General features: G+C 47.4%; 1 protein-coding gene across 6 annotated transcripts in view; it reads left to right on the top strand.

Annotated features, from left to right (window-relative positions):
* The window catches only part of tacc2 (transforming, acidic coiled-coil containing protein 2), a 71,410-nt gene that overhangs the window by 37,989 nt on the left and 18,421 nt on the right, over positions 1-15,000 (top strand). For 4 of the 6 annotated variants that reach the window (XM_065015150.1, XM_065015148.1, XM_065015147.1 and 1 more), the window contains exon 11: positions 6,946-7,038. The exons of the other annotated variants lie outside the window; for them this stretch is intronic. In XM_065015150.1, coding sequence (XP_064871222.1) covers positions 6,946-7,038 — 93 coding nt within the window. The remainder of the gene's footprint in view (positions 1-6,945; positions 7,039-15,000) is intronic. 6 annotated transcript variants of the gene reach the window in all.

Here is a 15,000-nt window from a genome sequence, read left to right as displayed (position 1 = left end):
AGTCTGTTGTCTAGTCAGTTGTCTAGTCAGTTGTCTAGTCAGTTGTCTAGTCTGTTGTCTAGTCTGTTGTCTAGTCTGTTGTCGCGCCAGTTGTCTAGTCTGTTTAAAAATATGTTGTCTAGTCTGTTGTCTAGTCTGTTGTCTAGTCTGTTGTCTAGTCTGTTGTCTAGTCTGTTGTCTAGTGTGTTGTCTAGTGTGTTGTCTAGTCAGTTGTCTAGTCTGTTGTCTAGTGTGTTGTCTAGTGTGTTGTCTAGTCAGTTGTCTACTCTGTTGTCTAGTCTGTTGTCTAGTCTGTTGTCTATCTAGTCTATTGTCTCGTCTATTGTCTCGTCTAGTCTGTTGTCTAGTCAGTTGTCTACTCTGTTGTCTAGTCTGTTGTCTAGTCTGTTGTCTAGTCTGTTGTCTATCTAGTCTGCTGTCTAGTCTGTTGTCTAGTCTGTTGTCTAGTCTGTTGTCTAGTCTGTTGTCTATCTAGTCTGCTGTCTTGTCTGCTGTCTAGTCTGTTGTCTAGTCTGTTGTCTAGTCTGCTGTCTAGTCTGCTGTCCAGTCTGCTGTCTAGTCTGTTGTCTAGTCTGTTGTCTATCTAGTCTGCTGTCTAGTCAGTTGTCTAGTCTGTTGTCTAGTCTGTTGTCTAGTCTGTTGTCTAGTCTGTTGTCTATCTAGTCTGTTGTCTAGTCTGTTGTCTAGTCTGTTGTCTAGTCTGTTGTCTATCTAGTCTGTTGTCTAGTCTGTTGTCTAGTCTGTTGTCTAGTCTGTCGTCTATTCTGTCGTCTAGTCTGTTGTCTATCTAGTCTGTTGTCTAGTCTGTTGTCTAGTCTGTTGTCTAGTCTGTTGTCCCGCCAGTTGCCTAGTCTGTTTAAAAATATGTTGTCTAGTCTGTTGTCTAGTCTGTTGTCTAGTCTTTTTTCTAATATGTTGTCTAGTCTGTTGTCTAGTCTGTGGTGTAGTCTGTTGTCTAGTCTGTTGTGTAGTCTGTTGTCTAGTCTGTTGTCTAGTCTGTTGTCGAGTCTGTTGTCTAGTCTGTTGTCTAGTCTGTTGTCTAGTCTGTTGTCTATCTAGTCTGCTGTCTAGTCTGTTGTCTAGTCTGTTGTCTATCTAGTCTGTTGTCTAGTCTGTTGTCTAGTCTGTTGTCTAGTCTGTTGTCTAGTCTGTTGTCTATCTAGTCTGTTGTCTAGTCTGTTGTCTAGTCTGTTGTCTAGTCTGTTGTCTATCTAGTCTGTTGTCTAGTCTGTTGTCTAGTCTGTTGTCTAGTCTGTTGTCTAGTCTGTCGTCTATTCTGTCGTCTAGTCTGTTGTCTATCTAGTCTGTTGTCTAGTCTGTTGTCTAGTCTGTTGTCTAGTCTGTTGTCCGCCAGTTGCCTAGTCTGTTTAAAAATATGTTGTCTAGTCTGTTGTCTAGTCTGTTGTCTAGTCTTTTTTCTAATATGTTGTCTAGTCTGTTGTCTAGTCTGTGGTGTAGTCTGTTGTCTAGTCTGTTGTGTAGTCTGTTGTCTAGTCTGTTGTCTAGTCTGTTGTCGAGTCTGTTGTCTAGTCTGTTGTCTAGTCTGTTGTCTAGTCTGTTGTCTATCTAGTCTGCTGTCTAGTCTGTTGTCTAGTCTGTTGTCTATCTAGTCTGTTGTCTAGTCTGTTGTCTAGTCTGTTGTCTAGTCTGTTGTCTATCTAGTCTGCTGTCTAGTCAGCTGTCTAGTCTGTTGTCCCGCCAGTTGTCTAGTCTGTTGTCTAGTCTGTTGTCTAGTCTGTTGTGTAGTCTGTTGTCTAGTCTGTTGTCTAGTCTGTTGTCTAGTCTTTTTTCTAATATGTTGACTAGTCTGTTGTCTAGTCTGTAGTGTAGTCTGTTGTCTAGTCTGTTGTGTAGTCTGTTGTCTAGTCTGTAGTGTAGTCTGTTGTCTAGTCAGTTGTCTAGTCAGTTGTCTAGTCAGTTGTCTAGTCTGTTGTCTAGTCTGTTGTCTAGTCTGCTGTCTAGTCTGTTGTCTAGTCTGTTGTCTAGTCTGTTGTCGCGCCAGTTGTCTAGTCTGTTTAAAAATATGTTGTCTAGTCTGTTGTCTAGTCTGTTGTCTAGTCTGTTGTCTAGTCTGTTGTCTAGTCTGTTGTCTAGTGTGTTGTCTAGTGTGTTGTCTAGTCAGTTGTCTAGTCTGTTGTCTAGTGTGTTGTCTAGTGTGTTGTCTAGTCAGTTGTCTACTCTGTTGTCTAGTCTGTTGTCTAGTCTGTTGTCTATCTAGTCTATTGTCTCGTCTATTGTCTCGTCTAGTCTGTTGTCTAGTCAGTTGTCTACTCTGTTGTCTAGTCTGTTGTCTAGTCTGTTGTCTAGTCTGTTGTCTATCTAGTCTGCTGTCTAGTCTGTTGTCTAGTCTGTTGTCTAGTCTGTTGTCTAGTCTGTTGTCTATCTAGTCTGCTGTCTTGTCTGCTGTCTAGTCTGTTGTCTAGTCTGTTGTCTAGTCTGCTGTCTAGTCTGCTGTCCAGTCTGCTGTCTAGTCTGTTGTCTAGTCTGTTGTCTATCTAGTCTGCTGTCTAGTCAGTTGTCTAGTCTGTTGTCTAGTCTGTTGTCTAGTCTGTTGTCTAGTCTGTTGTCTATCTAGTCTGTTGTCTAGTCTGTTGTCTAGTCTGTTGTCTAGTCTGTTGTCTATCTAGTCTGTTGTCTAGTCTGTTGTCTAGTCTGTTGTCTAGTCTGTTGTCTAGTCTGTCGTCTATTCTGTCGTCTAGTCTGTTGTCTATCTAGTCTGTTGTCTAGTCTGTTGTCTAGTCTGTTGTCTAGTCTGTTGTCCCGCCAGTTGCCTAGTCTGTTTAAAAATATGTTGTCTAGTCTGTTGTCTAGTCTGTTGTCTAGTCTTTTTTCTAATATGTTGTCTAGTCTGTTGTCTAGTCTGTGGTGTAGTCTGTTGTCTAGTCTGTTGTGTAGTCTGTTGTCTAGTCTGTTGTCTAGTCTGTTGTCGAGTCTGTTGTCTAGTCTGTTGTCTAGTCTGTTGTCTAGTCTGTTGTCTATCTAGTCTGCTGTCTAGTCTGTTGTCTAGTCTGTTGTCTATCTAGTCTGTTGTCTAGTCTGTTGTCTAGTCTGTTGTCTAGTCTGTTGTCTAGTCTGTTGTCTATCTAGTCTGTTGTCTAGTCTGTTGTCTAGTCTGTTGTCTAGTCTGTTGTCTAGTCTGTTGTCTAGTCTGTTGTCTAGTCTGTTGTCTAGTCTGTCGTCTATTCTGTCGTCTAGTCTGTTGTCTATCTAGTCTGTTGTCTAGTCTGTTGTCTAGTCTGTTGTCTAGTCTGTTGTCCGCCAGTTGCCTAGTCTGTTTAAAAATATGTTGTCTAGTCTGTTGTCTAGTCTGTTGTCTAGTCTTTTTTCTAATATGTTGTCTAGTCTGTCGTCTAGTCTGTTGTGTAGTCTGTTGTGTAGTCTGTTGTCTAGTCTGTTGTCTAGTCTGTTGTCTAGTCAGTTGTCTACTCTGTTGTCTAGTCTGTTGTCTAGTCTGTTGTCTAGTCTGTTGTCTATCTAGTCTGCTGTCTAGTCTGTTGTCTAGTCTGTTGTCTAGTCTGTTGTCTAGGCTGTTGTCTATCTAGTCTGCTGTCTTGTCTGCTGTCTAGTCTGTTGTCTAGTCTGTTGTCTAGTCTGCTGTCTAGTCTGCTGTCCAGTCTGCTGTCTAGTCTGTTGTCTAGTCTGTTGTCTATCTAGTCTGCTGTCTAGTCAGTTGTCTAGTCTGTTGTCTAGTCTGTTGTCTAGTCTGTTGTCTAGTCTGTTGTCTATCTAGTCTGTTGTCTAGTCTGTTGTCTAGTCTGTTGTCTATCTAGTCTGTTGTCTAGTCTGTTGTCTAGTCTGTTGTCTAGTCTGTTGTCTAGTCTGTCGTCTATTCTGTCGTCTAGTCTGTTGTCTATCTAGTCTGTTGTCTAGTCTGTTGTCTAGTCTGTTGTCTAGTCTGTTGTCCCGCCAGTTGCCTAGTCTGTTTAAAAATATGTTGTCTAGTCTGTTGTCTAGTCTGTTGTCTAGTCTTTTTTCTAATATGTTGTCTAGTCTGTTGTCTAGTCTGTGGTGTAGTCTGTTGTCTAGTCTGTTGTGTAGTCTGTTGTCTAGTCTGTTGTCTAGTCTGTTGTCGAGTCTGTTGTCTAGTCTGTTGTCTAGTCTGTTGTCTAGTCTGTTGTCTATCTAGTCTGCTGTCTAGTCTGTTGTCTAGTCTGTTGTCTATCTAGTCTGTTGTCTAGTCTGTTGTCTAGTCTGTTGTCTAGTCTGTTGTCTAGTCTGTTGTCTATCTAGTCTGTTGTCTAGTCTGTTGTCTAGTCTGTTGTCTAGTCTGTTGTCTAGTCTGTTGTCTAGTCTGTTGTCTAGTCTGTCGTCTATTCTGTCGTCTAGTCTGTTGTCTATCTAGTCTGTTGTCTAGTCTGTTGTCTAGTCTGTTGTCTAGTCTGTTGTCCGCCAGTTGCCTAGTCTGTTTAAAAATATGTTGTCTAGTCTGTTGTCTAGTCTGTTGTCTAGTCTTTTTTCTAATATGTTGTCTAGTCTGTCGTCTAGTCTGTTGTGTAGTCTGTTGTGTAGTCTGTTGTCTAGTCTGTTGTCTAGTCTGTTGTCGAGTCTGTTGTTGAGTCTGTTGCCTAGTCTGTTGTCCAGTCTGTTGTCTAATCTGTTGTTATTGATAAATCATCGAGTCATAAGGTGTGAGAGTAGGTACTGTAGTTGAGAGTGGGTACTGTAAGTGAGAGTGTGAGTACTGTAGGTGAGAGTGTGGGTACTGTAGGTGAGAGTGTGGGTACTGTAGGTGAGAGTGGGTACTGTAGGTGAGAGTGTGGGTACTGTAGTTGAGAGTGGGTACTGTAGGTGAGAGTGGGTACTGTAGGTGAGAATGTGGGTACTGTAGGTGAGAGTGTGGGTACTGTAGTTGAGAGTGGGTACTGTAGTTGAGAGTGGGTACTGTAGGTGAGAATGTGGGTACTGTAGGTGAGAATGTGGGTACTGTAGGTGAGAGTGTGGGTACTGTAGGTGAGAGTATGGTTACTGGAGGTGAGAATGTGGGTACTGTAGGTGAGAGTGGGTACTGTAGGTGAGAATGTGGGTACTGTAGGTGAGAGTGGGTACTGTAGGTGAGTGTGGGTACTGTAGGTGAGAGTGTGGGTACTGTAGTTGAGAGTGGGTACTGTAGGTGAGAATGTGGGTACTGTAGGTGAGAATGTGGGTACTGTAGGTGAGAGTGTGGGTACTGTAGGTGAGAGTATGGTTACTGGAGGTGAGAATGTGGGTACTGTAGGTGAGAGTGGGTACTGTAGGTGAGAATGTGGGTACTGTAGGTGAGAGTGGGTACTGTAGGTGAGTGTGGGTACTGTAGGTGAGAATGTGGGTACTGTAGGTGAGAGTGTGGGTACTGTAGGTGAGAGTGTGGGTACTGTAGGTGAGAATGTGGGTACTGTAGGTGAGAGTGTGGGTACTGTAGGTGAGAGTGGGTACTGTAGTTGAGAGTGGGTACTGTAGGTGAGAATGGGCACTGTAGGTGAGAGTGGGTACTGTAGGTGAGTGTGGGTACTGTAGGTGAGAGTGTGGGTACTGTAGGTGAGAGTGTGGGTACTGTAGGTGAGTGTGGGTATTGTAGGTGAGAGTGTGGGTACTGTAGGTGAGAGTGTGGGTACTGTAGTTGAGAGTGTGGGTACTGTAGGTGAGAGTTTGGTTACTGTAGGTGAGAGTGGGTACTGTAGGTGAGAATGTGGGTACTGTAGGTGAGAGTGGGTACTGTAGGTGAGAATGTGGGTACTGTACGTGAGAGTGGGTACTGTAGATGAGAGTGTGGGTACTGTAGTTGAGAGTGGGTACTGTAGTTGAGAATGTGGGTACTGTAGGTGAGAGTGGGTACTGTAGGTGAGAATGTGGGTACTGTAGGTGAGAGTGGGTACTGTAGGTGAGTGTGGGTACTGTAGGTGAGAATGTGGGTACTGTAGTTGCGAGTGGGTACTGTAGGTGAGAGTGGGTACTGTAGGTGAGAGTGGGTACTATAGGTGAGAGTGGGTACTGTAGGTGAGAATGTGGGTACTGTAGGTGAGTGTGGGAACTGTAGGTGAGAGTGGGTACTGTAGGTGAGAGTGTGGGTACTGTAGGTGAGAGTGTGGGTACTGTAGGTGAGAGTGTGGGTACTGTAGGTGAGAGTGTGGGTACTGTAGGTGAGAATGTGGGTACTGTAGGTGAGAGTGGGAACTGTAGTTGAGAGTGTGGGTACTGTAGGTGAGAGTGTGGGTACTGTAGGTGAGAGTGGGTACTGTAGGTGAGAATGTGGGTACTGTAGGTGAGAGTGGGTACTGTAGGTGAGTGTGGGTACTGTAGGTGAGAATGTGGGTACTGTAGGTGAGAGTGGGTACTGTAGGTGAGTGTGGGTACTGTAGGTGAGAATGTGGGTACTGTAGGTGAGAGTGGGTACTATAGGTGAGAGTGTGGGTACTGTAGGTGAGCGTGTGGGTACTGTAGGTGAGAGTGTGGGTACTGTAGGTGAGAGTGTGGGTACTGTAGGTGAGAGTGGGTACTGTAGGTGAGAATGTGGGTACTGTAGGTGAGAATGTGGGTACTGTAGGTGAGTGTGGGTACTGTAGGTGAGTGTGGGTACTGTAGGTGAGTGTGGGTACTGTAGGTGAGAATGTGGGTACTGTAGGTGAGAGTGGGTACTATAAGTGAGAAGTAAGTAGCCTAGGTGTGTGTAACTCAACCTCTGGTTCTGTATGTCTCCCCCCTGCCCCTTTCCTCCACCCTCCCGCAACACCCCCCCTCCCACCTCCTCCCAACCCCCTTCTCTCTTCCTCCCTCCCTCTCCCTCTACCCCTCTCCTCCACCCCTTCCTCTCTCTTCCTCCCTCCCTCTCCCTCTACCCCTCTCCTCCACCCCTTCCTCTCTCTTCCTCCCTCCCTCTCCCTCTACCCCTCTCCTCCACCCCTTCCTCTCTCTTCCTCCCTCCCTCTCCCCCTCTCCTCCACCCCTTCCTCTCTCTTACCTGCGTCTCAGGAGGAACTGGTTCTAGCTGCTCTGAGGATAGAGGCTCTTCAGGTAGCCAAATACATCTCAGACAGCCCCTCCCTCTCCACTGTCACCCCCCAGGTACTGAGCTGAGCCAGCCTGCACCTGTACCTGCTCTCTCTCTCTGTGTGTGCTAGTGCTTGTGTGTGTGTGTGTGTGTGTGTGTGTGTGTGTGTGTGTGTGTGTGTGTGTGTGTGTGTGTGTGTGTGTGCGTGTGTGTGTGTGTGTGTGTGTGTGTGTGTGTGTGTGTGTGTGCGCGCGAGCAGCATGAGCGTGTCTCAGCCTGCCTCCCCCCTCTAGTCACACCATTGTGTGTGTGTGTGTGTGTGTGTGTGTGTGTGTGTGTGTGTGTGTGTGTGTGTGAGAGCAGCATGAGCGTGTCTCAGCCTGCCTCCCCCTCCCCCCTCTAGTCACACCATTGTGTGTGTGTGTGTGTGTGTGTGTGTGTGTGTGTGTGTGTGTGTGTGTGTGTGTGTGTGTGTGTGAACCCATGGCCATTACTAAACAATAACAGCAACATCAACCGTCTCTGCCCCTCCCCTTTTTTCCCCGTGTGACATCACTAACACGGCTTCCAGACCATGACCTCCAATCTCCTGAACCAATTAACTTAAAGGGTGCTGGGCCTTTTCTTTTCTTGGCTGTGTATCAAACATGTCGGCTACCGACCTGAGCATGTCGGCTACCGGCCTGAGCATGTCGGCTACCGGCCTGAGCATGTCGGCTACCGGCCCGAACAGGAGAGGCTTCCATTAACACTGACGTGACCTGGGAATTTTTGGAGAGTAACCAGTATTTTGTGACCCTCCTCATTCCTCAATCTGACGGGAGAGAGTGAAGCAGGACGATCAGCGACTCTTGAGCCTTTTATCTGTAATCTCACATTCCTGTTTTCTGACTGACTGACTTTGTCTCCTAAATAACCCAACAAGCCCCCACATCTTTGCCGCCTTGCTTCAGAAGAGAAGTCAGTAGAAGTTTCCAGATACAGATGGTTCATTTATCTTCCATCTAAAGTCTGTAGTGAAACTATGTGTAGTCACACCAGATGAAAGTTAAGATAGGTCCGTTGGGTAGGACTAGTCAGGAGATAGGTCCGTTGGGTAGAACTAGTCAGGAGATAGGTCCGTTGGGTAGGACTAGTCAGGAGATAGGGCCGTTGGGTAGGACTAGTCAGGAGATAGGGCCGTTGGGTAGGACTAGTCAGGAGATAGGGCCGTTGGGTAGGACTAGTCAGGAGATAGGTCCGTTGGGTAGGACTAGTCAGGAGATAGGTCCGTTGGGTAGGACTAGTCAGGAGATAGGTCCGTTGGGTAGGACTAGTCAGGAGATAGGTCCGTTGGGTAGAACTAGTCAGGAGATAGGTCCGTTGGGTAGGACTAGTCAGGAGATAGGGCCGTTGGGTAGGACTAGTCAGGAGATAGGTCCGTTGGATAGGACTAGTCAGGAGATAGGGCCGTTGGGTAGGACTAGTCAGGAGATAGGTCCGTTGGGTAGGACTAGTCAGGAGATAGGTCCGTTGGGTAGGACTAGTCAGGAGATAGGTCCGTTGGGTAGGACTAGTCAGGAGATAGGGCCGTTGGGTAGGACTAGTCAGGAGATAGGGCCGTTGGGTAGGACTAGTCAGGAGATAGGTCCGTTGGGTAGGACTAGTCAGGAGATAGGTCCGTTGGGTAGAACTAGTCAGGAGATAGGTCCGTTGGGTAGGACTAGTCAGGAGATAGGGCCGTTGGGTAGGACTAGTCAGGAGATAGGGCTGTTGGGTAGGACTAGTCAGGAGATAGGTCCGTTGGGTAGGACTAGTCAGGAGATAGGGCCGTTGGGTAGGACTAGTCAGGAGATAGGGCCGTTGGGTAGGACTAGTCAGGAGATAGGGCCGTTGGGTAGGACTAGTCAGGAGATAGGGCCGTTGGGTAGGACTAGTCAGGAGATAGGGCCGTTGGGTAGGACTAGTCAGGAGATAGGGCCGTTGGGTAGGACTAGTCAGGAGATAGGTCCGTTGGGTAGGACTAGTCAGGAGATAGGGCCGTTGGGTAGGACTAGTCAGGAGATAGGTCCGTTGGGTAGGACTAGTCAGGAGATAGGGCCGTTGGGTAGGACTAGTCAGGAGATAGGGCCGTTGGGTAGGACTAGTCAGGAGATAGGGCCGTTGGGTAGGACTAGTCAGGAGATAGGGCCGTTGGGTAGGACTAGTCAGGAGATAGGGCCGTTGGGTAGGACTAGTAAGGAGATAGGGCCGTTGGGTAGGACTAGTCAGGAGATAGGGCCGTTGGGTAGGACTAGTCAGGAGATAGGGCCGTTGGGTAGGACTAGTCAGGAGATAGGGCCGTTGGGTAGGACTAGTCAGGAGATAGGGCCGTTGGGTAGGACTAGTCAGGAGATAGGGCCGTTGGGTATGACTATTCAGGAGATAGGGCCGTTGGGTAGGACTAGTCAGGAGATAGGGCCGTTGGGTAGGACTAGTCAGGAGATAGGGCCGTTGGGTAAGACTAGTCAGGAGATAGGGCCGTTGGGTAGGACTAGTCAGGAGATTGGTCTGTTGGGTAGGACTAGTCAGGAGATTGGTCCGTTGGGTAGGACTAGTCAGGAGATAGGTCCGTTGGGTAGGACTAGTCAGGAGATAGGGCCGTTGGGTAGGACTAGTCAGGAGATAGGGCCGTTGGGTAGGACTAGTCAGGAGATAGGTCCGTTGGGTAGGACTAGTCAGGAGATAGGTCCGTTGGGTAGGACTAGTCAGGAGATAGGGCCGTTGGGTAGGACTAGTCAGGCGATAGGGCCGTTGGGTAGGACTAGTCAAGAGATAGGGCCGTTGGGTAGGACTAGTCAGGAGATAGGTCCGTTGGGTAGGTCAGGGGTCACTACAACGTTGTTTCACGTTAGGGAAAGGTGCATGATGTAACATCTTGATGTTAGATGGTTCCTAGCCCTGAAAGTAGTCTATGGGCCAGGAGAAACTGTCTAACATTTTATTTACATATTTTTTTATTTCATCTTTACTTAACTAAGCAAGTCAGTTAAGAACAAATTCTTTACAATGACGGCCTACCAAAAGGCGTAAGGCCTCCTATGGGGACGGGGCTGGGATTAAAAACAAATTAAATTAAAATACAGGACATAACACACATCACGACAAGAGAGACACCACAACACTACAGAGAGACACCACAGCACTACAGAGAGACACCACAGCACTACAGAGAGACATCACAACACTACATAGAGACACCACAACACTAGATAGAAACACCACAACACTACGTAGAGACACCACAACACTACATAGAGACACCAAATCACTACGTAGAGACACCACACCACTACGTAGAGACACCACACCACTACGTAGAGACACCACAACACTACATAGAGACACCACAACACTACATAGAGACACCACAACACTACAGAGAGACACCACACCACTACGTAGAGACACCACACCACTACGTAGAGACACCACAACACTACAGAGAGACACCACACCACTACGTAGAGACACCACACCACTACGTAGAGACACCACACCACTACGTAGAGACACCACAACACTACATAGAGACACCACAACACTACGTAGAGACACCACAACACTGACTTTATACACTGCACTCTTTGAGGTAGTTAGCAGGTTAACCAGGCCAAAGATCTCTCAGAGACATCAATACTCCTTAGAGACACCAATAGTCCTTAGCCGGCCCACAAGAATGGAGTGATTTACTACAGTGGTTCCCAAACATTCAACCTCCAGCTGTGTATCCCCTCTAGCACCAGGGTCATGATCGCCGTAAGAAGCGAACCAAAATGAAGCGTGGTATGTGTTCATGATGATATTTTAATTAAAGAAAACACTGAACACTGAATACAAAACAAAAAACGACCGTGAAGCTATAAAAACTGTGTTGACACAAGCAACTAACATAGACAATCACCCACAATGACAAAACAGGCTACCTAAATATGGTTCCCAATCAGAGACAACGACTAACACCTGCCTCTGATTGAGAACCATATCAGGCCAAACACAGAAACAGACAAACTAGACATCCAACATAGAATGCCCACTCAGATGACACCCTGACCAAACAAAACCTATAAACATACAAAGCAAACTATGGTCAGGGCGTGACAACCAGGGTCAGCTGTACCCCCTCTAGCCCCAGGGTCATCTGTACCCCCTCTAGCCCCAGGGTCAGCTGTACCACCTCTAGCCCCAGGGTCAGCTGTACCCCCTCTAGCCCCAGGGTCATCTGTACCCCCTCTAGCCCCAGGGTCAGCTGTACCACCTCTAGCCCCAGGGTCAGCTGTACCCCCTCTAGCCCCAGGGTCATCTGTACCCCTTCTAGCCCCAGGGTCAGCTGTACCCCCTCTAGCCCCAGGGTCAGCTGTACCACCTCTAGCCCCAGGGTCAGCTGTACCCCCTCTAGCCCCAGGGTCAGCTGTACCCCCTCTAGCCCCAGGGTCAGCTGTACCCCCTCTAGCCCCAGGGTCAGCTGTACCCCCTCTAGCCCCAGGGTCATCTGTACCCCCTCTAGCCCCAGGGTCAGCTGTACCACCTCTAGCCCCAGGGTCAGCTGTACCCCCTCTAGCACCAGGGTCAGCTGTACCCCCTCTAGCCCCAGGGTCAGCTGTACCCCCTCTAGCACCAGGGTCACCTGTACCCCCTCTAGCCCCAGGGTCAGCTGTACCCCCTCTAGCCCCAGGGTCAGCTGTACCCCCTCTAGCACCAGGGTCAGCTGTACCCCCTCTAGCCCCAGGGTCAGCTGTACCCCCTCTAGCCCCAGGGTCAGCGCAATCTCAAATGTTGTTTCTTGCCATCATTGTAAGCCTGCCACACACACACTATACAATACATTTATTAAACATAAGAATGAGTGTGAGTTTTTGTCACAATCCGGCTCGTGGGAAGTGACAAAGAGCTCTTACAGGACCAGGGCACAAATAAGAATATAAGAATAATCATTCATTTCGCTCTTTATTTAACCATCTTACATATAAAACCCTATTTGTTCATCTAAAATTGAGAATAACTCACCACAGGTTAATGAGAAGGGTGTGGTTGAAAGGATGCACATAACTCTGCAATGTTGGGTTGTATTGGAGAGAGTCTGTCTTAAATCATTTCCCACACACAGTCTGTGACTGTATTTAGTTTTTATGCTAGTGAGGGCCGAGAATCCACATAGGTACGTGGTTGCAAAGGCCATCAGTATCTTAGTGCGATTTGCCAAGGCAGGATACTCTGAGCGGCAGCCCAATCCAAAAATCTGGCAGTGGCTTCTGATTAAATTAAATTTTCACAGAACCGCTTGTTGCAATTTCGATGAAGCTCTCTTGTTCAGATATTGGTAAGTGGACTGGAGGCAGGGCATGAAAGGGATAACGAATCCAGTTGTTTGTGTCATCCGTTTCGGGAAAGTACCTGCGTAATTACGCACCCAATCCACTCAGGTGCTTCACTATATCACATTTGACAATGTCCGTAAGCTTGAGTTCATTTGCACACAAAAAAATCATACAATGATGGAAAGACCTGTGTGTTGTTCTTGTTAATGCAGACAGAGAAGAGCTCCAACCTGTGTGTTGTCCTTGTTAATGCAGACAGAGAAGAGCTCCAACCTGTGTGTTGTCCTTGTTAATGCAGACAGAGAAGAGCTCCAACCTGTGTGTTGTCCTTGTTAATGCAGACAGAGAAGAGCTCCAACCTGTGTGTTGTCCTTGTTAATGCAGACAGAGAAGAGCTCCAACCTGTGTGTTGTCCTTGTTAATGCAGACAGAGAAGAGCTCCAACTTAATCATTGCGGAGAGTCCCTGTAATCCTAGATTTAGATAATTCAGGCGAGAAAAAACATCACCCAGATAGGCCAGTCGTGTGAGAAACTGGTCATCATGCAAGCGGTCAGACAAGTGTCATCATGCAAGCGGTCAGACAAGTGTCATCATGCAAGCGGTCAGACAAGTGTCATCATGCAAGCGGTCAGACAAGTGTCATCATGCAAGCGGTCAGACAAGTGTCATCATGCAAGCGGTCAGACAAGTGAAAAGGATGGATACTCTTTAAGGATCCCCCCCTTTTTAAAAATGTTAAGGTCTCTACTTGACACTAAGGGGATGGATATGGGGTAAGGTCTCTACTTGGCACTAATGTGATGGATATGGGGTTAGGTCTTTACTTGGCACTACGGGGATGGTTAAGGTCTCTACTTGACACTAAGGGGATGGATATGGGGTTAGGTCTCTACTTGGCACTAAGGGGATGGATATGGTCTCTCTACTTGGCACTACGGGGATGGTTAAGGTCTCTACTTGACACTAAGGGGATGGATATGGGGTTAGGTCTCTACTTGGCACTAAGGGGATGGATATGGGGTACGGTCTCTACTTGGCACTACGGGGATGGTTAAGGTCTCTACTTGACACTAAGGGGATGGATATGGGGTTAGGTCTCTACTTGGCACTAAGGGGATGGTTAAGGTCTCTACTTGGCACTAAGGGGATGGTTAAGGTCTCTACTTGGCACTAAGGAGATGGATATGGGGTAAGGTCTCTACTTGGCACTAAGGGGATGGATATGGGGTTAGGTCTCTACTTGACACTAAGGGGATGGATATGGGGTAAGGCCTAGAGATAGACTAGTATCCTGTCCAAGGGATGTACCTGGATGTTCATTATTTCAATCGGGACAGAGTGGGCTGCTTACCCAGTTGGTGGCAGGTTGACTGAGCCAATCCTTAGGAATACTAGCTGTCGTCAAGGCCTCAGTTAATGGGGATACTAATCAAATCCAGTATTTGGCTCTACAGCTGGCTAGGGCAGTTGGTGGCTGTCTTGGGGACTGAGGTCCAATCCCTAAGACTACCAAGTCTTCTTGGACCTGCTTATCCTTACAACTGCTACAGGTTGTCTCTATGGACCTTAAGCAGTAGAGCCAGTGTTATAATATCGTACAATAGAATAAGAAAGGTATTAGTGGTTAAATGCTGCAGCTAGACCCAACACATCTCTCTAGGACTACTGTATTAGTGGGGCTTTAAGTCTCCTACACCCCCATGAGGCCCCAATCCCCTAATCCCCCACAGGGAGGATTAAACCATCCACGGCTGTTTTGGGGGGGTGGGGAACTCCATGATCAGATTCTGGGTTATGATGTCATAATCAGATTCTGTGTTGGAGTCTGTGTTCAGACATTTCATGTGACTAGCTAATGCTTTTTTAATTAAAACAATTATTTCATGTCTTTCTTTATTACAGTAAAGATATCCAAGTTGATTTTCTGATGCCCTGCTGTATGGGACCAAGCGCTACTGAACTTGTCTAATATGGAAAACCCTGTCCATTTTTTTTTGTACCTTTATTTAACTAGGAAAGTCAGTTAAGAACAAATTCTTATTTTCAATGACGGCCTAGGAACAGTGGGTTAACTGCCTGTTCAGGGGAAGAACGACAGATTTGTACCTTGTCAGCTCTGGGATTTGAACTAGGCTACCTGCCGTCCCTATACTCTAACCACTAGGCTACCTGCCGCCTCTACACTCTAACCACTAGGCTACCTGCCGTCCCTACACTCTAACCACTAGGCTACCTGCCTCCTCTACACTCTAACCACTAGTCTACCTGCCTCCTCTACACTCTAACCACTAGGCTACCTGCCGCCTCTACACTCTAACCACTAGGCTACCTGCCGTCCCTACACTCTAACCACTAGGCTACCTGCCGCCTCTACACTCTAACCACTAGGCTACCTGCCGCCTCTACACTCTAACCACTAGGCTACCTGCCGCCTCTACACTCTAACCACTAGGCTACACCTATCAAAATCATAACAGCTTCCTCTGACATTGTGATGCGCTTAGTCACATGATTCATGACACTAACATTGTGCTACTACCTATCCCTGTCCCTCTCCAATATCATGCAGCATTCATCCATCAGTAGATATATCCCGCCTCTTTCCCCTGCCTAGACCCAATTATAGCCAAGCTGTTGCAGCATCAGCCAATCACTGGCATTGAGGACTGCTCCATCCAAACATGTTGCTTCCAGCTG

This window comes from Oncorhynchus nerka, unplaced genomic scaffold (assembly GCF_034236695.1).
Source record: "Oncorhynchus nerka isolate Pitt River unplaced genomic scaffold, Oner_Uvic_2.0 unplaced_scaffold_1654, whole genome shotgun sequence".
NCBI classification, from domain to species: Eukaryota; Metazoa; Chordata; class Actinopteri; order Salmoniformes; family Salmonidae; genus Oncorhynchus; species Oncorhynchus nerka.
The sequence above is the reverse complement of the archived record's forward strand: the minus strand, read 5'-3'. Positions and strand labels throughout refer to the sequence as shown.